This window comes from Hypanus sabinus, chromosome 4 (genome assembly GCF_030144855.1).
Source record: "Hypanus sabinus isolate sHypSab1 chromosome 4, sHypSab1.hap1, whole genome shotgun sequence".
NCBI classification, from domain to species: Eukaryota; Metazoa; Chordata; class Chondrichthyes; order Myliobatiformes; family Dasyatidae; genus Hypanus; species Hypanus sabinus.
Window position 1 is genome coordinate 24,019,514 of NC_082709.1, and position 26,521 is coordinate 24,046,034.

General features: G+C 38.7%; 1 protein-coding gene across 3 annotated transcripts in view; it reads right to left on the minus strand.

The window, feature by feature from the left end:
• ubr3 (ubiquitin protein ligase E3 component n-recognin 3) overlaps nucleotides 1-26,521 on the minus strand; it is a 248,653-nt gene that overhangs the window by 196,239 nt on the left and 25,893 nt on the right. For 2 of the 3 annotated variants that reach the window (XM_059966618.1, XM_059966617.1), the window contains exons 2-6: nucleotides 22,522-22,661; nucleotides 16,124-16,291; nucleotides 9,195-9,338; nucleotides 6,056-6,096; nucleotides 1,940-2,006 (exon numbers count right to left, since the gene is read on the minus strand). In XM_059966618.1, coding sequence (XP_059822601.1) covers nucleotides 1,940-2,006; nucleotides 6,056-6,096; nucleotides 9,195-9,338; nucleotides 16,124-16,291; nucleotides 22,522-22,661 — 560 coding nt within the window. The remainder of the gene's footprint in view (nucleotides 1-1,939; nucleotides 2,007-6,055; nucleotides 6,097-9,194; nucleotides 9,339-16,123; nucleotides 16,292-22,521; nucleotides 22,662-26,521) is intronic. The other variant, XM_059966619.1, reaches the window with a different exon arrangement.

Consider the following 26,521-nt stretch of genomic DNA (forward strand, 5'->3'; position numbering starts at 1 on the left):
ACATCGATGTAGCCTCCAACCTGATGGCATGAACATTGATTTCTGCAACGTCTGGTTATTCCTCCCCACCTTCCCTCTTCTTCAATTTCCCACTCTGGCTCCCCTCTTACCTCTTCTTCTCATCTGCCTGTCACCTCTCCTAGGGTGTCTAATCCTTCCCTTCTTCCCCATGGTCCACTCTCCACTCTTATCAGATTCTTTCTTCTCCAGCACTTTGCCTTTTCTACCCATCACTTCCCACCTTCTTACTTCATCCCCCACCCACCTGGCTTCACCTATCACCTTCGAGTACTTCTTCCCCCACCTCAAATTCTGGCTTCTTGCCCCTTGCTTTCCAGTCCTGATGAAGGGTCTCAGACTGAAATGACATCTGTCTATTCATCCCATAGATGCTATCTGACCTGCTGAGTTTCTCCAGCATTTTGTGTGTATTGCACGGAATTTCACTTTCTGCATGTCAGTGATATTCACAAGTATCCAAAAGCTGTTAAATATTAATCACCCCATTATTAAAAAATACAAGAAAAAAAGCAGTTTTCATTTTCTGCTTGCATCGTAAGTTCAGATGTTCTTATCCTGCTTATATCCAGTCTGCTTCCAAAACCTTTCACTAAGATTACACAAATATAAAATGCTGTTAACTGCTCATATTGTTATTTTAATTAGTCCTCTTACAAGCATTACCTTTGTTGTACACATCCTTCCCTCCCCACCTCTCTCCTTCAGAAAACTAACTTGCATTGTTCCTTCCCAGTTCTAACAAAAATCACAAATCCAAAACTTTCACTGCTTCTCTGTTTCTAGAAATGCTTTCTGAATTGTTGAGTTTTACAGCATTTCCGCTTTCCCATATCATCCATTTTGATTTCTATAAACTGAATAAATAAGTTAACTTTTCGGATGTGAAAGAGCTAGTGTAAAGAAGCAAACATAAACAAGAATAAGTCACAAAATGAGACTTAGTAGTTGCATTAAAATAAGATAAAGCCAAGGCTAACTGGCAGAAGCAATGATTGAAGGCAAAGCTAAGAAAGTAGGAGTTGGAAAGAACTATGAGAAAAATGAAAGGCACAATGTCAACAAGTCAGATATAAAATTAAAACAAATTTGAAAACAACCTATAGTAAAAGCAATAAATTTCTGGATATATTTGACTGCACAAACATGATAGAATAATGGGTAGAGTTTTTATAAAAGTTTGCACCCAAAATAATTGTCTGATCCTTCCCTTATTATTTTGCTCAAACCACCATATATTTTCAGTACATACTGCTTTTCTCCAGATTTTCTTCAGCTTTAGATACAACTTCCTTCAAACTTTGCTAAAAGATGGAGGTCAATGTTAGAAATGAAGCTCAAGAGAAAGAGAAGTTGTTCTTTAAGCTGCAATTTGGCTTAATTGGATGAGTGCACATCATCACTGATGTGCAAGTGAGAAAGACCACGCATGAAAATTATTTGGTTTGTACTTGCAAGCAGAAAATGCCTTAATCTATTTTTCCCTTCTCCAATCTAAACACAATTACACTACACCTAGAAATACAGTATATTTGCTTTGAGAACCATAAATAATTGCGTGCATGAACAAAGAAGGGGCTAAAATAGGCCACTCTGCCTTCAAATCTGCTCTGACATTTAATGAGATCCTGGCTCATTTGATTATCTCAACTCAGAATTCCAATCTACCTGCTGCAACATTTTACCTCCTCTCTCCCAACCCTTTGCTGCATATGTAAATATTGTTATTATGCAAAATTGAAACATGAAAATGATGTTTTGGAAAGGTACTTCAAATTAATTTGAATGTATGAAAAAATAACCCAGCAAGGAATTAATGTATTCTTAAATATAGGAAGCTTGACCACAACAGAGTGGCACCTTCAAATGAATTTCACAGAATCTCTATTTTTAGCATCAGCCTAAGTTGTTTCAAAAATACCTTTGGTGCTGTTGCAGAGTTTTACCCTCTTCCGTTTGCCAACTCCTTGACTGCCATCTTGTTCCTCCTGAAAAAAACGAGAGCATATTACTAAAAAAGTTAACCCTTGATTCACAATTGAATCTTTTTTACTAATACAGTTGTTTCAGCTTACCTGGTGAAAGATAAATTCAGAAATGTAAAATAACTAATATACCCGTGAAACCTCAAGAGTGAATAGAAAAAAGTTTCAACTTTTTAAAATTAAAACTATTTTGTCTGATATTGTATTTCATAGTTCTATCCCCATACAAGATAGTGATGCAATCAGTTAGAATGCTCTCCACAGTACTTCAGTAGGAACTTGCAAGCACCTTTGGTAACAAACCAATTTTTCCTCAATTGAATATAGCCGCTGTTGTGCCTTCCTTGTAACTGCATCGATATGTTGGGCCCAGGATAGATCCTCAGAGATGCTGTCACCCAGGAACTTGAAACATCTCACCTTTTCCATTTCCAATTCCTTGATGAGGACTGATACGTCCACAATTAATTTCTTGGTCTGAATGGAATATCGATTTACAACCCCATTTTATTACTGCAATTTTCGGTATACCAAATGAAGATGGCAATCAACTTTCCCCTTCAATCAGACGAATGATTGCCTTTGTAACATTAATTGCCAGAAGGTCTATATTACAAAACTGGAAAGAAGTAAATCCTCCTACTACATTTCAGTGGTTCTCCCAAACTATTTCTTATTTGAGTTTGGAAAAAATCAGAAGCACTATCTTTGATTCTTCAATTAAATTTGAAGAAACCTGGGGACCATTTATTCGACACTTTCATATGAATTAATTTGGCTTATTTCAGATCCTTTTCTCTACTTATACTTGTTCAGGTATGGAGTTCTGGAGTTCTTTTCTTGACACCTTTATATATTTATAAAGTGTTATTATTGCCCATGTTAGTGTTAGTTTAGTATTTTTTTTCATTATATATTTTTTCTCATATATAATTTCAATTTTTTTTTTCTCTTTTTTCGACGATTATTTTTGTTTTTCATATATATTTACATAGACTTGATTGATTTATGCACCTTTTGTTGATGGATGTTTTAATAGGATATTATTATCCTATTACTAATGTAATCTCAAGTTTATTGAATCTGTAATCTATTCATTATTTTGTGTTGTTTTTTTTTATATATGAAATTTAATAAAAAGATTGAAAAAGAAAGAAAAGAATTTCTTGGTCTGACATTGAATGCAAGGTGTTTGCTACGACACCAGATAATTCGTCTTGCTCCTGGTATGCCTCTTCATCTCCATCCGAAATTATGCTAAGAGCAGTTGTGTTGTTGGAAAATTTATATACGGCGTTTGAGCTATGCCGATCCACACAGTCGTGGGTGTAACGAGAGTATAGCAGTTGGCTAAGCACACAAACTTGAGGTTCACCAGTGTTAATATTGAGCAAGAAGCAGACATTATTTCCAATCCACACAGACTTTGGTCTCCCAGTGAGAAAGTCAAGGATCCAGTTGAAGAGAAAGGTACAGAGGCCCAGGTTTTGGAGCTTTTGATTAAAATTGAGGGAATGACTGTGTTGAACACTAAGCTGTAGACTGATTTATGTATTACTATAGTCCAGGTGATCCAAGGCAGAGTAGAGAGCCGGTGAGATTGCATCTGCTGTAGATCTATTGTGGTGATAGGCAAACTGCAGCGGGTCCAGGTCCTTACTTAAGCAGGAATCGATTCTAGCCATGACCAACCTCACGAAGCACTTAATTACAGTAGATGTGAGTGCCAATGAGTAAAAGTCATTAAGGCAACTCATCCTGCTCTTCTTGAGCAGCTATGATCGTCGCTGTTTTGAAACAGGTGGAACAATTATCTGAAAATTCATTCCACTTACCTGCCTGCCCTAACAAGCATCTCTGACATTTGTCTTTTTTTATGTTAGGCATTCAGCACCTGCTGCATTTTAGTATCACATAATTATTCACTAGTCTGAGGTATTTACTAAGGAAACTGGCATGGAGTCAATGGAAATAAGGCAAACAAGTAGTGAGGTCATGGAACCTATACAGATTGAAGAGGAGGAGGTGCTTGCTACCTTGAGGCAAATCAGCATAGATAAATCCCCAGGACCTGACAGGGTATTCCCTTGGACCTCCAAGGAGACTAGTGTTGAAATTGCAGGTGCCCTGGCAGATATATTTAAAATGTCGGTATCTACGGATGAGGTGCCAAAAGATTGGAGGATAGCTCATGTTGTTCCGTTGTATAAAAAAGGCTCTAAAAGTAATCCAGGAAATTATAGGCCGGTAAATTTGACGTCAGTAGTAGGCAAATTATTGGAAGGAGTACTAAGAGATAGGATCTACAAGCATTTGGATAGACAGGGACTTATTAGGGAGAGTCAACATGGCTTTGTGCGTGATAGGTCATGTTTAACAAATCTATTAGAGTTTTTTGAGGAATTACCAAGAAAGAGGATGAAGGGAAGGCAGTAGATGTTGTCTACATGGACTTCAGTAAGGCCTCTGACAAGGTCCCACATGGGAAGTTAGTTATGAAGATTCGGTCGCTAAGTATACATGGAGAGGTAGTAAATTGGATTAGACGTTGGCTCAATGGGAGAAGTCAGAGAGTGGTAGCGGAGGATTGCTTCTCTGAGTGGAGGCCTGTGACTAGTGGTGTGCCACAGGGATCAGTGCTGGGTCCATTGTTATTTGTCATTATAGCAATGATCTGAATGATAATGTGATAAATTGGATCAGCAAATTTGCTGATGATACAAAGACTGGAGGTATAGTGGACAGCGAGGAAAGTTTTCAAAGCTTGCAGAGGGGTTTGGACCAACTTGAAAAATAGGCTGAAAAATGGCAGATGGAGTTTAATAGAGACAAGTGTGAGGTGGTGCACTTTGGAAGGACAAACCAAGGTAGAACATACAAGGTAAATGGTAGGGCACTGAGGAGTGCAGTAGAACAGAAGGATCTAAGAATACAGATACAAAATTCCTTAACAGTGGCATCACAGGTAGATAGGGTCATAAAGGCAGCCTTTGGTACATTGACCTTTATAAATTAAAGTATTGAGTATAAGAGTTGGAATGTTATGATGAGGTTGTATAAGGCACTGGTGAGGCCGAATTTGAAGTATTGTGTATAGTTTTGGTCACCTAATTACAGGAAGGATATTAATAAGGTTGGAAGAGTACAGAGAAGGTTTACAAGGATGTTGCTGGGACTTGAGAAACTGAGTTACAGAGAAAGGTTGAATAGGTTAGGACTTTATTCCCTGGAGCGTAGAAGAATGAGGGGAGATTTGATAGAGGTATATAAAATTATGATGGGTATAGATAGAGTGAATGCAAGCAGGCTTTTTCAACTGAGGCCAGGGGAGAAAAAAACCAGAGGACATCGGTTAAGGGTGAAGGGGGAAAAGTTTAAAGGGAACATTGGGGGGGTGCTTCTTCACACAGAGTGGTGGGAGTGTGAAATGAGCTGCCAGATGAAGTGGTAAATGCAGGCTCACTTTTAACATTTAAGAAAAACGTGGACAGGTACATGGATGAGAGGTGTATCGAGGGATACAGTCCAGCTGCAGGTCAGTGGGACTAGGGAGAAAAATGGTTTGGCACAGCAAAGAAAGGCCAAAAGGCCCGTTTCTGTGCTGTAATGTTCTAAGGGTTCTATTAACAATGATTTCTTACTTTGTTTATTAATGTGAAGTAAATTTTACCTGATGAGTTATCATGACAATCAGGAAACAAAGGAAGTCCACTAGAATAAAACTGTAGTTCACACAGAAAGCAATAAAACTGATGAAAGCTCAAAATATCGAAAGTTACTTTCGAGAAGGCTTTGCTGAAACATCTTTAATCTAAATTACCTGTGAAGATTATCAGTTTAGTAATCATTTATGCTATAGTAATTACTCTTCCATAATAACAAAAAAAACAATACTGAGACAACTCAAATTAAGTTCACAGAGGATTCTTATAATCATCTTTAAATAAAAGCTGAGACTGCTATTGCCTAAACTTGAATATGTGTCATACAAATGAAAAGTGATTAAGGTCTGCACATATCTATTTTTTGTTATACTATATATTCAAACCCACCTCATCAGAAGAATCCAGCTGCCCTGCTCCTGTTGTAGCACCTTTATAGACAAAAATACAGTAGAAAATATGATTTATTGCTGATGAAACAAGTTATGAAAATCTTTTACATAACTTCAGCACTCTTGAAGACAGCAAAACAGGAAAGTGTGGAGACACAAGAGACTGCAGATGCTATAATCAATGTACTGGTGGAACTCGGTGAATCAGGCCCATCTATGGAGGCAAAGGGATAGTCAATGATCCCGGTCAAGACATTATACGAAGACAAAGTGCATGGATAACAAGATTGTCAGTATAAAGGTCAGATGGAGAGGGTCCAGAGGAGATTCACAAGAATGATTCTGGGAATGAAAGGGTTAACTTCTGGGAAACTTTTGATGGCTTTGGGCCTGTATTCTCTGGAGTTTAGAAGAATGAGGGTCAATCTCATTGAAACCTAGGTAGAGTGAATGTGGAGAGAATGTTTCCTAAAGCGGGGGAGTCTAGGACCAGAAACCACAGCCTCACAATAGAGGGATGTTCCTAAAGAACAGCCATGAGAAGGAATTTTTTTTTAGCCAAAGAGTGGTAAATCTGTGGAATTTATTGCCAGAGACAGATGTAGAGGCCAAGTCATTGGGTATATTTAAAGCAGAGGTTGATAGGTTACTGATTAGTAAAGGGTATCAAAGGTTACAGGGAGGAGAATAGGGTTGAGGGGGCTAATAACTCAGCCATGACGGAATAGTGGAGCAGTTTCAAAGGGTTGAATGGCTTAATTCTGCTATGTCATGGAAAATAAAAGGACATGAGAGGGAGAGCTGAGAAAATGGCTGGCAGGAGACAGATTGAACAAAGAGGAGACTGATGGAGTCACTTGGTGAAGGTAAATGGTGACACTGGGACACAGCAAGTGGTAGGTAAAAGGTAGGGATAGGGAGAGGGTAAAATGAGCAGATAGTGCCAGGTAGGAAGAAGGGAGGGTGAAGGAAGATTACAAGATTGGAAGGTGACACAAAAAAATACAAACGTCAGAATCCAATAGGAAGGGAAGATGGGCAAATGAAGCCAGGGGAGGGAGGGGATACCCAAGTGATCAGAAGGAGACTGAGAATTACCTGAAATAGTTAAGTGTATTAAAATAATTATACTATTAAATAGGAAACTAACAGAAGTCAGTCTAGTTGTCCTATAAAGGTTTTAACACAGGACAGAAATCTGATAGTCAAATGACTTACCACCAAGTACCAGTTTTGCTTAATATGTCTGTATGGACATATTGGGTGTCTATGCAAGCAGCTTAGTTTTTTTAAAAAACCACACTGGACTATTACAAATATAATACTTCAATATATTGACCAATCATGCAGTTATTGCATCTGAATCTGAAAGCTGTGAATTCATGGCAGATTCAGAGCTTCAGACCCACAAAACTGGGTGATGCACCATCAATAACTCACACTGAGACGTAAGGCGAGATATCGGCTTTTATTGACTGGAACAAGGAACCAGGAGTGAGTGTCTATCATACAATGTCTTGGAGACTGAGGCCGAGCGTCAAGCCACAGATCTCCTTTATACAGGGGCCTGTGGGAGGAGCCACAGGAGCAGTCAGCAGGGGCGTGTCCCGACAGGCACATAGTTCACCACACTGGGCTGACAGCTTTATAACAGTACCAATCAAGCTTAGTCTAGTATCAACAGTTTTGGATGCGGTCCATTGTTGATTTCTGAATTTTGTCTAGTTAGTCATATTGCTACACTCAGTGACCAATATATTAGATACAGGAGTAGAACCCCGTGCGATTTTCTGCTTGTGTAACCCATCCACTTCAAGGTTCAACTTGCATTCAAGTATGCTCTTCTGCACACCTCTGTTGTAACACGTGGTCATCTGAGTTACTGCTGCCTTTCTGTCAGCTTGAACCCACCTGATCATTCTCCTCTCAATAACAAGGTATTTTCACTCACAGAGCTGCTGCTCTCTGGATATTTTTTGTTCTTTGCACCCTTCTCCATAAACATTAGAGACTGTTCTGCCTGAAAATCTCAGGAGGTCAACAGTTTCTAAAATACTCAAACCACCCTGTCTAGCACCAACAATCATTCCAGAGTCAAAGTCACTTAGATCACATTTCTTCCCCATTCGATTTTTGGTCTGAATAACTGAACCTCTTGACCATATCTGCATGTTTTTATACATGGAGTTACTGCCATTGATTGGCTGATTAGATATTTACATTAGCGAGGTGTATAGGTGCATCCAAGGTGCATAGATGCTATCAGAAAACCAGAGATCCTCATGATGAACAGTATTTCAAAGATCACTGAAAATAAAGATTTCACTGTACAATCATTCAGGTTAAACAAATTAAGCTATTGAACAGAAACCAGTTATTCAGGTTTTTTTTTAAAAGAGTTACAGTAAGCTTACTTCCACAACTGTTTCAAGCAATGGATAACACAATAATCACATGCTTAAAGTGATTATTTTGCTTCAAATGCTCGAGGGACTCAAGAATTATATTTAAATCAATGCAGTTGTAAGGCCAACAATAAAATAAACTGTCATTCTCAAGTATGACAAATTCATTCACTTCCAACTGTCAGTATGGATGTGTTTCATTTATTATTTTCCGAATATAACTTCCTTACACTCAAAATCCAAATAAAAATCTGAACACAATATCTGGGACAAATAGAACAATTATACTTACAAACAAGATTTTCACCTCTACAGGTGATCCATTCTTCCCAGTAATATGCAAGATTTATTCTATTATAAGATTTTATATTACAGTGATAGACCCTTTCAGCCAAAAATGGGAGTATTTAACAACATTGAGGGCAATAGCTAAACATATTCATTCAAGTCCAAAGTATTAAAAAGATTTTTGAAAGATTGTAGTGCATTACATGAGATTTTAGTGCTCACAGCTTAGAAGCTAGTTAGCTGTGATATATGCTATACAGTTCACCCTTGGTGACTTATTCTCTTTTAAAGCCAAATCTAGACATGAATAAGACCATTTCATGCAATACAAGGACATAAATATAGATTCCAGAAGTTAAAGGAGGCACTTATATTTGTCAAAACCCTACCAAATTGTAGTCTTGAGATAAAACACATTATTTCACTCTCACAAACATTACTTACCCAAAATAGTTACATTACTTGCTCCTGCCATTTGATCCAGTACAGATGTCACAGACCGTTCCTCTGATGAAACTAGTCCTGAACCTTTTAATGCTGCAAGATACTTGTCATAATTTTTCTTTGCATATGTCTTTTCTCCAGTGCCTTAAGGGAAGGAAACAAACACTTTTCAGCATCAAATTGCAACAAATAATATTTCAAGAAAACCACTTACCAAGCAAACTAACAAAAACACTCTCAACATCAACAACCATACAAGATGCAATCAAAATAACTACTCAGTAGAACTCCAATACAGGCAGTCCCTGGATTACAAACGAGTTCCGTTCCTGAGTCCGTCTTTAAGTCAGATTTGTATTTAAGTTGGAATAAGTACATCCGGTATTATTTAACGTCAGTTAGTCAAACATGTGTCTTAGTATATAGTATATATTTTACCTTTCTATGCATATAAAACACTTAAGAGACGTATGTATTCCAATAATTAAACCACTGCGTTGCTTAGTATTAATTGTAGCTTTCATCGGGACAGGGCCTTTCACATTCTCCATAATTCTCACTTCATCCTTTAAAATTGTTCCGATCGTTGACCAACTGTAGCCAAACACTTTTCTAATGACCGATGGCATTTCACCTCTATCCGATCACTTTATTATTTCCACTTTATTTTCAATCACGATTGCTTCCCATCAACGGAACAGAAGCACTGCGGGCGGCGGGTCCCAAGCTGCGTCGGCTCCCAAGTTCCTCTGGGTCCTAAGGACCACCGTACTGAATTCCCCAGGTCTGAAAGTCCACCTCACTGAGACAGGTTAAATGGGACAATTAAGGGTAGTGCTGGGTTTGGGTATTTGATCCTCCCCAAATTCCGTGTGGGAATTTAAACTGGAAGTGGCTATTTTTTTTTACGATGTCGAGTTGCGAGCTTGACATCAACCCAGCATGGATGGTACAGGAGTCACTGAATCGACATCAACCCGGCACAGGAGCGATCTGTCACTGGATCGAACTCGGGAACCTCCGTTCTCCAGCCCGGTGCTGATCTCACTGCGCCACCAGCTGTCCAGAATGGGGTGGGGGGGGGGGGGGGGGTCAGGGTGAATATTGCTAAGGAGAATTTAAGCCAAATACAAAGTTACACACTCAACACAGTGTCAACGACAATGATTTAAAATGGCGGACAGCATCGCGATCCGACTTAAAATGGCAGATGGCGTTTTCCTTCCTCGGTTCGTAAGTATGAGTTGTCCGTAAGTCGGACATTAGTAACTCAGGGACTACCTGTAGTCTGGCATTAAATTGTTCATATATCCTAATAGCCCAACATCTATCTCATTCATTGGCCCATCATGAAAGCCAGGGATCAGGAGTGGTGAAAGGCTGGAACCAGGAGACCAGAATACAGCTGTGACCAGGATCCAGACTGTGGCCAAGGTGTGCAGCCAGAGATGGGATTGTAGTCCAAATTCCTAATAGGTTTGTGTTAGAACTGGGATCTGGTGTAGTTGTATACTTCCCACTCCCTTTAAATTCAAATGATAATAATAATATGTAATAATAATAATAATGGTGTAATGTGTAGGAAAAAAAATAAAATGAAAAGTGTTTTCTGGAATGAAGTAAAATCCAATAGTCCAGAAATTCTTTTGGTACAGTGACACAAACACCCTTAGAGTAATAACTAGAATTAAATCTCATAAAAGGACAGAAAACAAACTGAGAGAGGAACTTGGCACAGTATCTGTGGATGGAAATGGATAGTCAATCTTTTGGGTCATGACTCTGAACTTGGACTGGTTTTTTCTGTTGAGTTCCTCCAGTAGTTAGTTTGTCATTCTACTTGGTTTGGGAAAGTTACACACTGGACCAAGTCAAGCTGACTCACAAAGCAGTTTCATTCACACTCAGCTGAATACGTTAGTCCAGTACAAAAGGGAGATCAATGCAAGTTTATATGACCTCCTCTTCCATTAATGGACAAGAGTTGTACAAAGAGAAAGATTAAAAAAGGAAACATGACAATCGAAGGTGAAAAATGCTGCTTTGTTCTTCATATTTAAAAGCCAAACCAGTTATGTTGATTTGAAAATGCAATTGATTATTTCAGCAGGTGAGAGAGAATAATCCCATTTATCCCTCAACTTTCATAATCTCTGAAGAGCTTTGGCACTTTGATCACTTCACACCAAAATGTACTTTTGTTGCTCTAATTGTGCTCTTCCTTGTAAAATTTATGTATAATTTATGTTTAATTTGAATTTTTTCTTAAGAATGATGCTTATAAACCTGCCTGGTTCGGAAATTGCACCATCTCGGATCACAAGACCCCGCAGTGGATAGTGAGGTCAGCCGAGAAGATCATCAGGGTCTCTCTTCCCGCCATCACGGACATTTACACTACACACTGCATCCCCAAAGGAAACAGCATTATGAAGGACCCCATGCACCCCTCATACAATCTCTTCTCCCTCCTGCTGTCTGGGAAAAGGCTCCAAAGCATTCGGGCTCTTACAACCAGACTATATAACAGTTTCTTCCCCCAAGCTATCAGACTCCTCAGTACCCGAAGCCTGGACTGACACCTTGCCCTTCTGTCCCTTTTATTATTTATTGTAATGCCGGTACTGTTTTTGTGCATTTTATGCAGTCCTGTGTAGGCTGTAGTCTAGTATAGCTTTCTCTGTGTTTTTTTTTTATTACGTAGTTCAGTCTAGTTTTTTGTACTGTGTCATGTATACCATGGTCCTGAAAAACATTGTCTCATTTTTACTATGCACTGTACCAGCAGTTATGGTCAAAATGACATGAAAAGTTGACTTGACTTGACTAATATACAATGTGATGCTGTTGCAAGTAGGCTTTCCAGTGCATCTGTGCAGACGTGTACTTGTGCATATAACAATAAATTTGAGTTTGACATTTTTTTTTAAAGTGTGGTGCCCAGAACTGAAACTTAAATCAGAAATTATGTTAAAGTTTTCTACAAATCCTTAGCTTAAGTGATTCAGAGCTCCCAATTTTTTTTTTCATTTCCTAATCAACTTATTCCACCAGATCAAAAAGTTTTAAGTACATTCCCCAAAGTGCCTCTATTAAAAGTAAATTTTGTTATCAGGATATATATATATATGTCACCACATACAATCCCGAGATTCATTTTCCTTTTGGCATACTCAGCAAATCTGCAGAATAGTAACTATAACAGGATCAATGAAAGATCAAGTAGAATGCAGAAGACAACAAACTGTGCAAATACAAGTATAAATAAGTGATAAATAAATCATGAGAACATGAAATAACAAGATAAAGCATCCTTAAAGTGAAATCATTGGTTGTGGGAACATCTCAATGGATGGGCAAGTGGGTATAATTATCCCCTTTTGTTCATGAGCCTGATGGTTGAGGAGTAGTAACTGTTGTTGAACCAGGTGGTGTGAGTCCTGAGACTCTTGTGCCTTCTAACTGATGGCAGCAGCGAGAGAGAAGCACAGCCTAGGTCGTGAGGATCACTGATGATGGATACTGCTTCCTATGACAGCATTTCATGTAGATGCATTCAAAGGTTAGGAGGTCTTTACCCATGATGTTCTGGGCCAAATCCACTAGCTTTTGTAGGATTTTCCATTCAAAGACATTGGTGTTTCCATACCAAGCCATGATACTGTCAGTCAATACACTCTCCACTACACATCTGTAGAAGTTTGTCAAAGTTTTTGATGTCATGCCAAATCTCCACAGTCTCTTAAGAAAGCAGAGGCACTGTCATGCTTTCTTTGCAATTGCGTTCACGTGCTGGGTCCAGGACAAGTTTTCTGAATTAGTAACACCCAAGAATTTAAAGTTGTTAACCTTCTCCGCCTATGATCCTCTGATGAGGACCTTTGGTTCCCTCTCCTTAAGTCTACAATCAGTTTCTTGGTCTTGCTGACACTGAGTGAGAAGTTGTTATTATCACCACTCAGCCAAATTTTCAATCTCCTTCCTGTATGCTAATTCATCCCTACCTTTGATACAGTGCACAACAGTGGCTTCATCAGCAAACTTGATTATGTCATTACAACTGTACTTAGCCATAGTCATAGGTGCAAAGTGAGTAAAGCAAGGGACTAAGCACACAGCCCTGTGGTGGACCTATGCTGATGGAGATCATGGTTTTGCCAAACCAAACTGATGGGGTCTACAAATGAGGAAATCCAGGATCCAATTGCACAAGGAATTATTGAGGCCAAGGTCTTAGAACCTATTGATTAGTTTTCAGGGGATGATGGTATCAAATGCTGAGCTGTAATCGAGAAAAAGCATCCTGATGTATGCATTTTTGTTGTCCAGATGTTCCAGGGTTGTGTAAAGAGCCAGTAGGATGGCATCTGCTGTGGACCTGTTCCTCCATATCAGTGAAAAATCATCCAATGTCCCCTGGACAATTATGTATCACAGCATTTCTTCTATTTTTATTTCTGTTGTGTATTTTGGTTGATTTATTAAATACATTTTCATATACCATTTATGTAATATTAATAGCATAACTTCTTCAATCTTCTCTGTATCAAAGGATTATTTGTGTTGCCTTGAACGAGTCTGTGCCTCTGTGTCTTATTAATTCATAAGTTTCTCACAACATGAACTGCCTGATTTTGTAGTTAACAAGGTTTATCCACGTCATATTTTATAAATGTGATATAACATTTGTATTTTTCTGATGTTCCTGAACTTAACAGATTCTTGGAGGGGTAAAAGGGGTCAGAACTTCTGTTAACTTCAGGTACACTTTCCTCATCAATGATGCATCCTATCCAGACTGAATGGTTATTATTTTGTTTTTTAACTCTAATCTTGCTTTATCTTTTCCTACGTTTCTAACCCATCTTTCCATACAACGAAAAACTACCTTCTGTGAAGACAGATGAAATAAAAACTTATTCACCTTGACTTAGTGGGAATATTTCATTCCTTGTAATATACCCCACCAACTTTCAACTTTTTATTTAATATTCATAAAAATGTTCTCATAGTTATACAACATGAAAACAGGCACTACAATGCAACCCATCCGTGACAACAAATTGCCTACCCAACCTAATCCTAACTGCCTGCAGTGGGCACCTATCCATCCTATCCATTTACCTGTCCAAATGTCTTTTAAACATTATCTCTATACACACCTCAAACTGATCACCCTTTTCTTATTTTTCAGTTCTACCCATATGGCCCCAGTAGAAGACTCTCAGAAATAATGTGTTGAGCATGATACTAAATTACACTAAATCTCTTCTGCTTTTGCATGATCCATATTCAACCATTCCCTGAATATTTATGTGTCTATCTAAAAGTATCTTAAACGTCACTGTCATATCTGCTTCCATTACAAACCCTGACAGACTATTCAGAAACCTAACACTCAGTGTTAAAAAAAATTTTGCCCCTCTCACCTTAAATGCATGTCCTCTAGTATTTGACATTTCAACCCTGTGAAAAAGATTCTTAATGTCTACCCTATCTATGCCTTTCAAAATTTTATAAACCTAACAGGATTCAGAATCAGGTTTAATATCGCTAGCATATATTGTGAAATTTGCTAAACTTAGTGGCAGCAGTACAATGTAATACGATAATATAGAGAAAAAAATAAGTAAATCGATAACAGTAAGTATATATATGTAAATATATGTATGTTAAATAGTTAAATTAAAATTAGTGCAAACACAGAAATAATAAAAATGAGGTAGTGTTCATGGGTTCTATGTCCTTTTAGAAATCGGATCAACCAAAACTGTACACAATACTTCCAAGTGAGACCTAACCAATGTTATATATAACTGCAACACGACTTCCTCACTCTTACACTAAGCTCCCTGGTCAAAAAAGGCAAGGATGCCATACACTTTCTTTTCCATCCTATCAGCTTGCATGACTACTTTCAGAGAGCTGTTGGACCCCAAGGTCCTCCTATAGATCAATGCTGTTAAAGATCCTGTCATTTCCCCTTTCAATATACCCCCCAATCTGCATACCCCTCACAAATGCTCAGATTAACTCTACCTGCCATTTCTCCACCCCTATCTATAGCTGATCTATATTGTGCTGTATTGCTTGATAACCCTCTATACCATACACAACTGCCCCAATCTTTGTGTTGTCTTCAAACTTACTAATCCACCCATCTACATTTTCAATTCAATGAGATCCCAACACTACACCACGTATCACAGATCTTCAGCCAGAATAGCACTCTCCCACCACTACCCTCTCCTGTCTATAGGCAAGACAGTTCTGAATCTAAACTATGCAGTCACCATGGATCCCAGGATCTTTATATTCTGCATGTGCCTAACATGAGCACGTTGTCAAAGGCCTAATGAAGTCAATGTAGACAACATCCACTGCCTTATCTCAATCACCTTCATCGCCATCTCTAAAAACTTTTCAGAGCTAGACTTGTTTGAGCTACGTAGTAAGGAAGATAAGATGGTAGTAGAAGCTGAAAAAACTACAACAGTGTGAAATGTATGTATGAATATGAAGGGCCTCTATTTGACTACTTTCGGTAAATTCTTTAATTTTTCCAAGGTTTGGATTTTACTTTCTAAATGACAGTATATTGTCAATAACTCAATTACTTGACTAAAACTCAACCAATCAGCATTCTTCTTTAATTAATAGGACCCATCAATGAGCTCACACCAAATAGATAATTTGATACAAATCCCTACATAGCCAGAACAGCCCCACAAATTATTTACATACTGTATGCTTCAAAGCTTTCTAACAACTTTAGCACGAGACATGCTCATTAGTAACATAATACAATTTCAACAGTCTATATCAATACACATTTGAGATTTTTAAATTATAACTACAAATAGTTATAAAAATCTTTCAGTAAATTAAAATGCTAATAATTTTAAAACAATTTTAAAAACCAGACTTACAAATGTCACCAGAGCTGATGTCCTTGTATATCTGGTGATTACCCAGAACTCTTGTCAGGATGGATCGCATTGCCCCTCCCATTTTTGTCAGATCTTCTAAAAGAGAAATTAGAGGTTCCATCTGTTGGAGTGTTTTCTGGAGATCTCTCTCAGTTGCTGAATCAGAAACTAAAGTAGGAGGAATAAAGAAAATACTTTGAAAAACAAATTAATGTCCACATCATGGTATAGCCATAAAAAACAAGTGATATGACCTACAAATCTGTGCAAATATATTAACACAAAGGTAATGTAATAGAGTTTTGATTTCCAGAGTACCCATGAGTCCTTAGTAGTGCTGGACAATCAGATTTTCCAGACTTTACTAATTCCAAACACACCTTTATCCCTTTTATTTTCACACGTTACACAATAGTACAATAAATTTTCCAGTCAACCAGTGAAGTAAGTGATTTTAAAAGGAATGGAATATACATAACCACTCGAGTCCCAAACTCTGGCTGCAGACCTACCCACATTGCTGACTGCTGGTGTCTGAACTCCAGCCACACAGAAGGTAGAGCAGTCTCAGCCCCGCCACAATTTGGACCACCAGCAGCAGCTACACATACTACCTGCTATTGTCATAGTCTGGAGTAATGGAGAATTGCCAGATGCTCGACCTTCAGGACTTGCTACGTAGTCACTGTGGATCCCAGGATCTGCCTAACATAAGCATCCTGTCAAAAGCCTAATGAAGTCCATGTAGATAACATCCACTGCCCTATCCTCAATCACCTTTGTCACCCCCTCAAAAAACGTTTCAGTGCTGGAATTTTTTTGATCTATGTAGCAAGGTATTTGAGATGCTAATAGAACATGAAATGAAAACTAATAGTGTGAAATGCCACTACTACAATAAGTTGAAGTCAACCCAGTGAGCTTACAAGGAATGATATATACATAAACTCTCAAGATCCCAGCTCTGGATGCAGACCTACTCACGTTGCTGACTCCTGGTGTCTGAACTCCAGCCACACATAAGGTATAGCGGTCCCAGCCCCACCACAATTTAGACCACCAGCTACACATAAGACCTATATACTGTCACCAAGCTCATAGTCTGGAGTAATGCCAGATGCTCGACCATTTGACACAGGATTTTTGGAGTTTCACAGTAAATCAAAAACTCATCTTTTGCAAAACAGTTTCCTGGAAACATTACTGTTATTTGAAAAGGCAAAGTTTGCAAAGAATTCACATTCAATTTCCAGACAACATATATCAGCAACTTGTCTTTTGAAAGTATTATTTCTACAAAGCTGAAGCAATTGCTGGAGTACGTCACTGGAGATACTGTTACCTTTTGTGACCTTTAAAGTTTTTATTCTCCTATTGCATGAAAACACACAACAAAACACCCAAGACACCAAGTAGCAAAAAAAAAATCAGTAGTTATGTCAGACGTGCCCACAGATACATTTTAAAATTAGAGAACCCAGTTTATTTCTTTTTCTCTACCCAGACAATGGACATAAAAAGTAGTTGCATTATATAAGAGATTATCAAATTCAGAACTCTCCAAAGTTCAATGTAAATTCAGCATAATACAGTAATCCATGTGATTTTTGTCTGTACTATTTATAAAGGAATTGTAAATTACAAGAAAAAATATTAAAAATTACTACAATATACTTTTCTTTAAAACATTGTTACTTTGCAGTTTCATTTTTTAAAAACATACCTAAAATCTTTCACTATGATAGCTTTTATCCTACACATGCTGAGATGTACAAAGGAAAGAAAATTGCAAACTTAACTTACCAGCTGCTCTCCCTTGAAGAATACAATGAATTCCATTTTACAATAACTAATCAATCACTAAATAATTATCAGTCAACCTAACAACAGATCATGAAAGATTCTTCAATTGGCAACTCCACAAATCCTGAAGTATATGATGTCCAAGTTCCAACTAAACACTGAGCAAATAATGATGGATGGCAAGAGTGCAAGGGACCTAGCAACTCACACAATCAAGGTTATCTACAGCCCAAATTACCGGGGTCCTTACTGCTAAGAACCTAACACATAGGAAAGATTATAAAGAATAGAGAGGTGGTTAACATCCATGGAAAAGACCACTTCAAACAACTCTCAGAGCTCCATTCCACAGAGCACTTTTGCTGGCTACTATTCAAATGAAAAGGCCATGTGTCAACTGAAACATCAACAAGCTGTCCAGAGTGAATGATATCCATGAAAATGTACAAGAAGTTTATTTGAAAGGATCTTCAGATAAAAGATTTATATCCTTCAGCAACATCACAGAACAAGAGGATATTCCAAGAACTCTGGAATAATTGTAACAATCTTCGAGAGACAAATCCAACTTAGAAAGTCAAAGTAATTTTATTATCAAAATATACACGTCACCATATGCTACCTTGAAATTCATTTTCTTGTAGCTATTTGCAGGAAAATAAAGAAATTCAATAGATTTTATGAAAACTATACAAAGACTGACAACCAATCTGCAAAAGAAGATAAAATAGACAAAAAAAATTTACTGAGAACATGAGTTGCAGTTTCATTGAAAGTGAGTTTGTAGATTGTAGTTTTGAGTTCAGATAAGTGAAGTTATCCCTCTAGTTCAGGAGCCAGATGGCTGACGGGTAAAAAATGTTCCTGAACCTGGTGGTGTGGGACCTAATACTTCCTATTTGATGGAAGTAGCAAGAAGAGTGCATGCCTGGATGGTGGGGGTCTCTGATGATGGAAGCTACTTCCTTGTAAATGGGCTCAGTGGTGGGGAGGGCTTTGCCTATGATGGACTGGGCTGTATCCACCACTTTCTGTAGACTTTTCCATTCCTGGGCATTGGTGTTTCCATACACGACTGTGTTGCAACCAGTAGTCAGGAAACTCTCCATTGTGCATATATAAAAATTTGGGGAAAAAAAGTTTTAAATGACATGCCAAATCTACATAAACTCCTCTCAGAAGTAGAGGCGTTATTATGCCTTCTTTGTGATGGCACTTATATGTTAGCTTCAAGGGGTGGATAGTGTTGAATGCTGAACTGTAGTCAATGAAGAGCATCCTGATATACTCATTTGTCCAAATGTTCTAGAGCTGAGTGAAGAGCCAATGAAATGACATGTGCTGTTGATCTGTTTTAACAGTAGGCAAATTGGAGGGGGCCCAGGTCACTCCTCACATCCAGACAGGAGTTGACATGCTTCATGACCAAACTCTCAAAGCACAACATCACAGTCGATCTAAGTGCGACAGGACAGCAGTCATTCATTCTGCTTGGGCACCTGCATGATTGATGCCTGCTTGAAGCAGGTGTGTACCTCACTCTGTGAGAGGTTAAAGATGTCCTTAGGTACACCAGCACAGGTCTTCAGTATTCAGCCAGTACGCCATCTGGGGCAGATGCATTCTTCTGGATTCACCATCCTGAAGGATGCTCTCAGAAGCTGAAATCACAGGGTCCTCGGGGGCTGCAGGAGTTCATGAAGATACCTCCATGTTCTGTCAGTCACAAAAACCTTGCTGTCATTTTTGTTGCTTGGGAATGAAACCTTGCTGTCATTTATGTTGTTTGGATTTGCTTTGTAAGATGATAGCATTCAAACCCTGCCATAGCTATTGAAACATCCTTCAGTGATTCAGGTTTGGTCTGGAGTGACTACTTTCTAGGGGTTATACCTAGACTTCCTGTACTTTCTAGTTCACCAGTCATGACTACCACCAATCTAGTCCTCAGCAGATGATGAGGACTTGGTTCAACCAGGTCTTCTGGTTGAGGAAGACTGAATGATTTTGTGGGGACACAGTCAACCACAAGTGTCTTTAAAAACTCCATGACAACCGTTGCAGGTTTGTTCAGGTCCTCTGTTACATCCTTGAAAATGGCCCAGGAAAACTGACTCGAAGCCATCCACAGCCTTTCTTCTGTGACCAGCTCCTTGTTATCCTTACCTCTGGTGCACTGGCCTACATACAGGTAGGAAAAGGACATCCAGCTGATCAGATTTCCCAAAATGTGGTTGAGGGATAGAATGGTATGCATTCTTGATGATAATACAGCAGTGGTCAAGTGTGTTGAATCCCTTGGTGTTGAACGTGATGCACTGTTGGTAGTTGGTCAGATTTCTTCAAGTTGGCCTGACTGAAGTCCTCAGCAAGAATGTGAAAGGCATCAGGATAGGCCATTTCTTGTATGCTAATCATGGCACTCAATACATCGAGTGGCAGTATGTAAACTACAGTCAAGATCATGGAGGAGAACTCTCTTGGTAAGTAGAATAATTGGTACTTCATCATTAGACGCTCCAGGTTAGGAGAACAAGAGTAATTATAGAAGGGATTTCTTGCTTTTTTCATAAGACACTGCAATACTTCCTTTCAACTGCTTCCTCTTAGTGGCCAAAGAGAAAAACTCAAATTAGAAAGGTACAAGAAGCATGACCTCCACCACATGATAAATCCAAGAAAAATGCAGGGTACAACTTCAAATCAAAACCTTGCCATAGCTGAATAGCTTTTTACATGGTCAATCAAGAAGGGGTGGGGAGAACCCTCAATTTTGGCTACCCTTGGAAATTTGTTTATATTACGTGTCTGCTTTGTGATTGAAATGTAAGCTGTGATTACATTCAATGGGTCCATCACAGATACAAAGATGGGCCAGGGAAGTAGCTCCATATTTCTCTCACTGCAATATTAAATATCATCCAATGCAGTTCCTAAAGAAATGAAGCAAAGTACCAAGATTAGGAGGTAACTGCTCGACTGCGTTGCCTCTACTTCAAACCCAAGATAGCTCTCAATTATTCAAGAGTTAGTTATACAGTAGGAAAGCAGGCCCTTTGGCCCAACTGGCCCATAGCAACCTAGGTTCCTTCCTGAGCTAGTCCCATTTGCCTGCATTTGGCCTATATCCCTTTCCTATATGTGAACTTGTCCAGACAGTCTGGAAAGGACGAGTGTATAAGCTCTCTTTATAGGCTGAGCTTCAAAGCATCATTTGACTTATTCAGCAGAACATAAAAGAGAATGGCATTGTCATAACCATTGCTAACCTCCATTCCACCGAAACAATTGAAAAATCTCTGGAGCATTGAGATAACAACCGGACCACTCATCATCTCTAAAGCCACCTGCTTCATAACTACAGAATGTCAATCAAGTCATCAGAATTTATCAGTTTCAAGTTCACCTATTTTCCTTATTCTCTCTTGACCCTTAATTCTTTAATACATCTTTTTCCCCCAATGATAATTTTTCCTATCTCTGTACGTGAGTCCACATTCACACCTGCCACTTATTTCCTTTTTGAATAAATATAAAGTTCATTATTGTGTATTTTACCAATCTTCCTTTTCCTTATATATTTCTTGGTCCTCTTATGCTGAGCTTGCAAAGGCCTCCCAATTCTTCACCCTACTGCTCTCTCTGGTATCTTCATGGGTCTCTTTCTTAACTCTACTTTTTACTTCTCATTAGCCAACCATTTTATCTTTAGGTCACTGTGCCTTAAAATGTATGCATCTGTTAAAATTCACACACATTTCCATTAAATACTAAAGTATGCATGCTCACTATGCACTTTTAACGTGTTCTCTAAATCAACCCCAAACTTTCCTCTTACATCTTTATAGTTGCCTTAGAGTAATACTGCAACAGTAGTAATGAAATTCACTGCTATCTCCAATGTATTTAGCTATCTGAGGAAAAGGGTATTCAAAGATAGAGGTGTCAATGATTACAAAAAGCTCAAGAGTTTCCTTGATAGCAGTGATTTCATCCTGCATGCTTCTGAGAAGAGGACTACTGCTACAGCTACCTCAGGGAAGAGAAGGACATAGAAACATAGAAAACCTACAGCACAATACAGGTCCTTCGACCCACAAAGCTGTGTCGAACATGCCCTTACCTTAGAACTACTTAGGCTTACTCATAGCCCTCTATTTTTCTAAGCTCCATGTATCCATCCGGGAGTCTCTTAAAATACCCTATCATGTCCGCCTCCACCACCAGCAGCCCATTCCACGCATTCACTACTCTCTGAGTAAAACACCTACCCCGACATCTCCTCTGTACCCACAAAATCTTCCAAGTCCAGTCAGGATAAGCTAACCGACATCTCAGGCATCAAGAGTCAAACTGCACTTGGGTGGCTCCTATGCGCATGCCACATTATAGAATCCTCATTGTTTAAGACATTTATAAGCTGCGTGTTATGTGCACAGTGATGCATTATACACTAGGTCATTAATACTGGATTCGTTTGAGGCAGATCAAGTGACTTTTCTATTTTGAGGGCTGACAACATGTAAATACTTAAGCTCTATTTTTATCCTAATGCAGAAAGCAGAAATTCATGTATAATAAGACATCAGCCCTACCTGATTCACTATAGCCATCCCGTAAATGCTGCACAAGACGAAGAATAACTCGAGGGAGTATGTGTTCTGACATCATCATCAGCTCAATAGGAACAGAAGGAATACTGGAACTTGATGTGGACCGATGCCTTTTACAAAAACTGCAAAAAGTTTTCAAAATGTTATTAGTGCGTATGGTGATAAATGTATATGTACACAACTAAAGTTTTCAAAAATGCAAAAAAATTCCTCCATTATGTTTTTAATAGGTATTTGTGTTCCTTTGCTTATGACTATCAGTTAAAAGCTATCTTTGTTCTCAAACTGTAAGAAATAGGAGTTTAAGTCAAATATCATCAACCCTGCTCTAACATTTATAATTTCATGACTAATCACATCTTCACCTCAACTCCTCTTTCCTGCCTGCCTCTCATTTTGTTTGAATCTCCTAGAGACCAAAAATCTATCTAGTGTGATCTTAAATACAATCAATGACTCATCCTCCTGAACACTTTAAAGATACACTTTAAACACTTTCCAAAGATACAGCTCCCTGAAAACAAAATTCCTTTTCCTTTCAACACACACAAAATGCTGGTAGAACGCAGCAGGCCAGGAAGTATCTATAGGGAGAAGCACTGTCGATGTTTTGGGCCAAGACCCTTCATCAGGACTTTGTCAGGAGCCTTCGTATATCAGCAGTTGTATGTCAATGGCAAAAGAGTCATGCTGTCCAAATGTGAACAGTTTTAGACTCGGTATTAGATTAAGAGCTGGACTGGAAAGAAAGAACAAATCAGCACTTCTCAAGTAGGGACTAAAACATTACCTAAGAGCGCTTGATGCTGACATTTACGGGCAAAGTCTGGAAAGTGTTCTACTTCACAAAATTAATTTCTATTATCTTAATAGGATTCCCATGTCAAAAAACTTTCTCATTCATATACATTATGCATACATATTATTTCAGATTTACTCTATGTTTTTGTCTTATTGAAATGTAATTAGGTCAAACCACTTCCTCTACTCAAAATTACTCACACAAACTTCTGAGCAAATAGCTCCTGGGAGTTCCCAAACCCATGGAATTTCACATCCAGCAGACCACACACATATCAGACCTGTCTACAAATAGTGTTATGACATTTTATTTCATTGCAGTCCTCTCTAATACATTTTTAGCAAATGCCTTTTTTTAATTTCTGGTACAAAACTTGATGTCCAAATATAGTAATTTGTTTGAGATTAATATTTGAAGACATTTTTCTAAGAAGAGTATAACAACACTTGGAAATAAATGCACATTTTGGTTTCCTAGGTACTGAAAAGCAGGAATAAGTAATCTGGGTGATCTGCAGATGTGGTTATCTGGAGCAAAATACAAACTGCTGGAGAAACTCTAGAGTTCAAGTAGATCTGTGGAGGGAAAGAACTGTCAGTTTTTCAAGACACCACATCATCATTGTGAGCATTTGTTAAAAATTGTGGGGATACCGAAGAGTGGAAGGGCGAGGTCCCAAGAAAAATGTCAATGGAATAAGTCATGGTCCCATTGGGATTACAAATTAGCAATACCTAGAAAGAATATTCCTGGTGCATTGTCCAGTGAGGCTCTGGTTTGAACTGAGAAATAAGAAGCAGTGATTATTTTGATGTAATTGTACTATAGGCCAGCCAATAATCAGCAGGAAACACCATATATGTAGAGAAATTGCAGATATTTTCAAGAATAATAAGGCTATAATAGTAGGAGATTTTAATTTCCAAACATTGAATGGGAATGCCATCATAATAAAAACTTGATTGGTGAGAAATTTATTATGTGCGTTCAGGAAGAGTTTCTCAGTTAATATTAGATGGCCTTACCAGAGAAAGGGCAAAATGACAACTTTTTAGGAATGAGAGCAGAGCAAGTGACTGGAAAATGTAAGTGGGGAGCACTTTAGAGGGCAGTAAACTTAATTCAATTACCTGTTAAAGAAAAATATGGAAAAGGATAGGACTGGTCACAAGTTAAAGTTTCACAATGGGGCAAAGCCAATTTAGATGGAATTAGACAGGAACTTGCAAAAGTTGATTGAAGGAAGCTATTCACAGATAAAGGAATGTTTGGCAAGTGTGAGGCTTTTAAAAGTGAGAAAGCGAGAGCTCAGGGACATCATGTCCCTGTTAGAGTAAAAGGAAAACTGGCAGGTGTAGAGAACTCTGAATGACAAGAGATACTGAGGCTCAAGTGAAGAATAAAGGGGCATACATCAGGTGTAGGTAGTTGGGATCAATTCAGTCACTTCAGGTGTATGGGGGGGGGGTATAAGAGGACATTTAAGGAGGAAGTTAGGAAGTCAGAAATGGGACGCAAGATAGCTTTGGCAGATAAACCAAAGAGATTCTACAGGTCTATTAAGAACAAAACAGTAACTGGTGAGAAAACAGAGGCCCTTAGCAAGGCCCTATATTTGGAGCCACAGGAGATGGGTGAGGTCCTTAACATATATTTCTTTTCTATATTTATACATAGCTGCCGGAGAACTCAGGGAAATTAGTAATGAAGTCTTGAAGACAGTCCACATTGCTTTAGGTCTTAAAATGCATGCAGCTAGATCCCTGCACCTGATTACCGTAGATTCCGGACTACAGAGCGCACCTGATTAAAAGCCGCAAGCTCTAATTTTAGAAAGAAAATCAATTTTGTACTTGTACAGGCCGCACCGGATTTTAAGCCGCAGGTGTCCCACGTTGTAATACGAGATATTTACACAGAAAGATATTACACGTGAGGATTTTTTAACTTTTAATTAAATCCGTATGGTAACATAAACAAATACATATTACAAATGCTTTTTTTCGAACAGTGCCTGTAACACAGCTACTTTTAAATATACATACGTATCGGTAACACACAAATTACATTGCGTATACTTTTTTACTGAACAGTGCACGAACAACATTCCAATATCTCCTAACGACTGGTAAAAAAATATATATACTGCAGCCTACCAGGAAAAGTTATTGATCACCTTCTTCATCTTCCTCCTGCGCACTAAAACCATCAAAGTCCTCTTCTTCAGTGTCCGAATTGAACAATCTCAGGATCTCGTCACTCACTTCAGTCTCTTCGTTGTCGCACGCGGTCCTCTTCATCACGCAGCAGTCCAGCCTTTCGAAACCCGTTGGTGATGCTGGATGTTGTGACACGGCTCCACACATTTAGGATCCACTGGCAGACTTGAGTTAAAGATGCTCTTTGCATGCGTCCTGTTTTGGTAAAGGATTTCTCGCCGCTCGTCATCCAAGCCTCCCACTCAACGCGCAGCGCCACTTTAAATGCCCGGTTCACGTTGATGTCCAGTGGCTGCAAATACTTCGTGGTGCCCCCAGGAATCACAGCTGGAATTGAGTTTGTACTCTTGATGGCAGCTTTCACTGAATCTGTTATATGGGCCCTCATGCTGTCCATAACGACCAATGCTTTTTTTCTGTGAAAAAATCCCCCTGGTCGCTTGGCGTAGCACTCTCTCAGCCAATCCTTCATTAGACTCTCCGTCATCCAATCTTTCTTATTGACTTTCACCATGATTTCTTTTGGGAATTTTTCCTTTGGCATTGTAAGCCGCTTAAAAATCACCATCGGTGGAAGCTTTAGTCCGGATGCTGTGCAGCTCAGAACACAAGTAAAATGCGTTCTCTCATGGCCACTTGTTTTCAGTGTGATGGACGAGTCACCTTTTTTATTAACAGTCCGAGTGAGAGGCAGGTCAAACATCAAAGGTACTTCATCCATATTTACGATATCATCTGGCCCGATGGAATTCTCCGCTATCTTTGTTTGAGTGAATGTGCGGAAGTTAGCAAGTTGTTCCTCGTGGTCGGGAGGGAGCTGCTTACACAGAGTCGTGCGTACCCTGACGGACAGGCCTTTTTGTCTCATAAATCTAAAACACCACAATGGCCCACCTCTAAAATCTTCGATTTTCATTTTGGTGGCGATTGCTTTAGCCTTCAGTCTGATCTGCACGGTGGA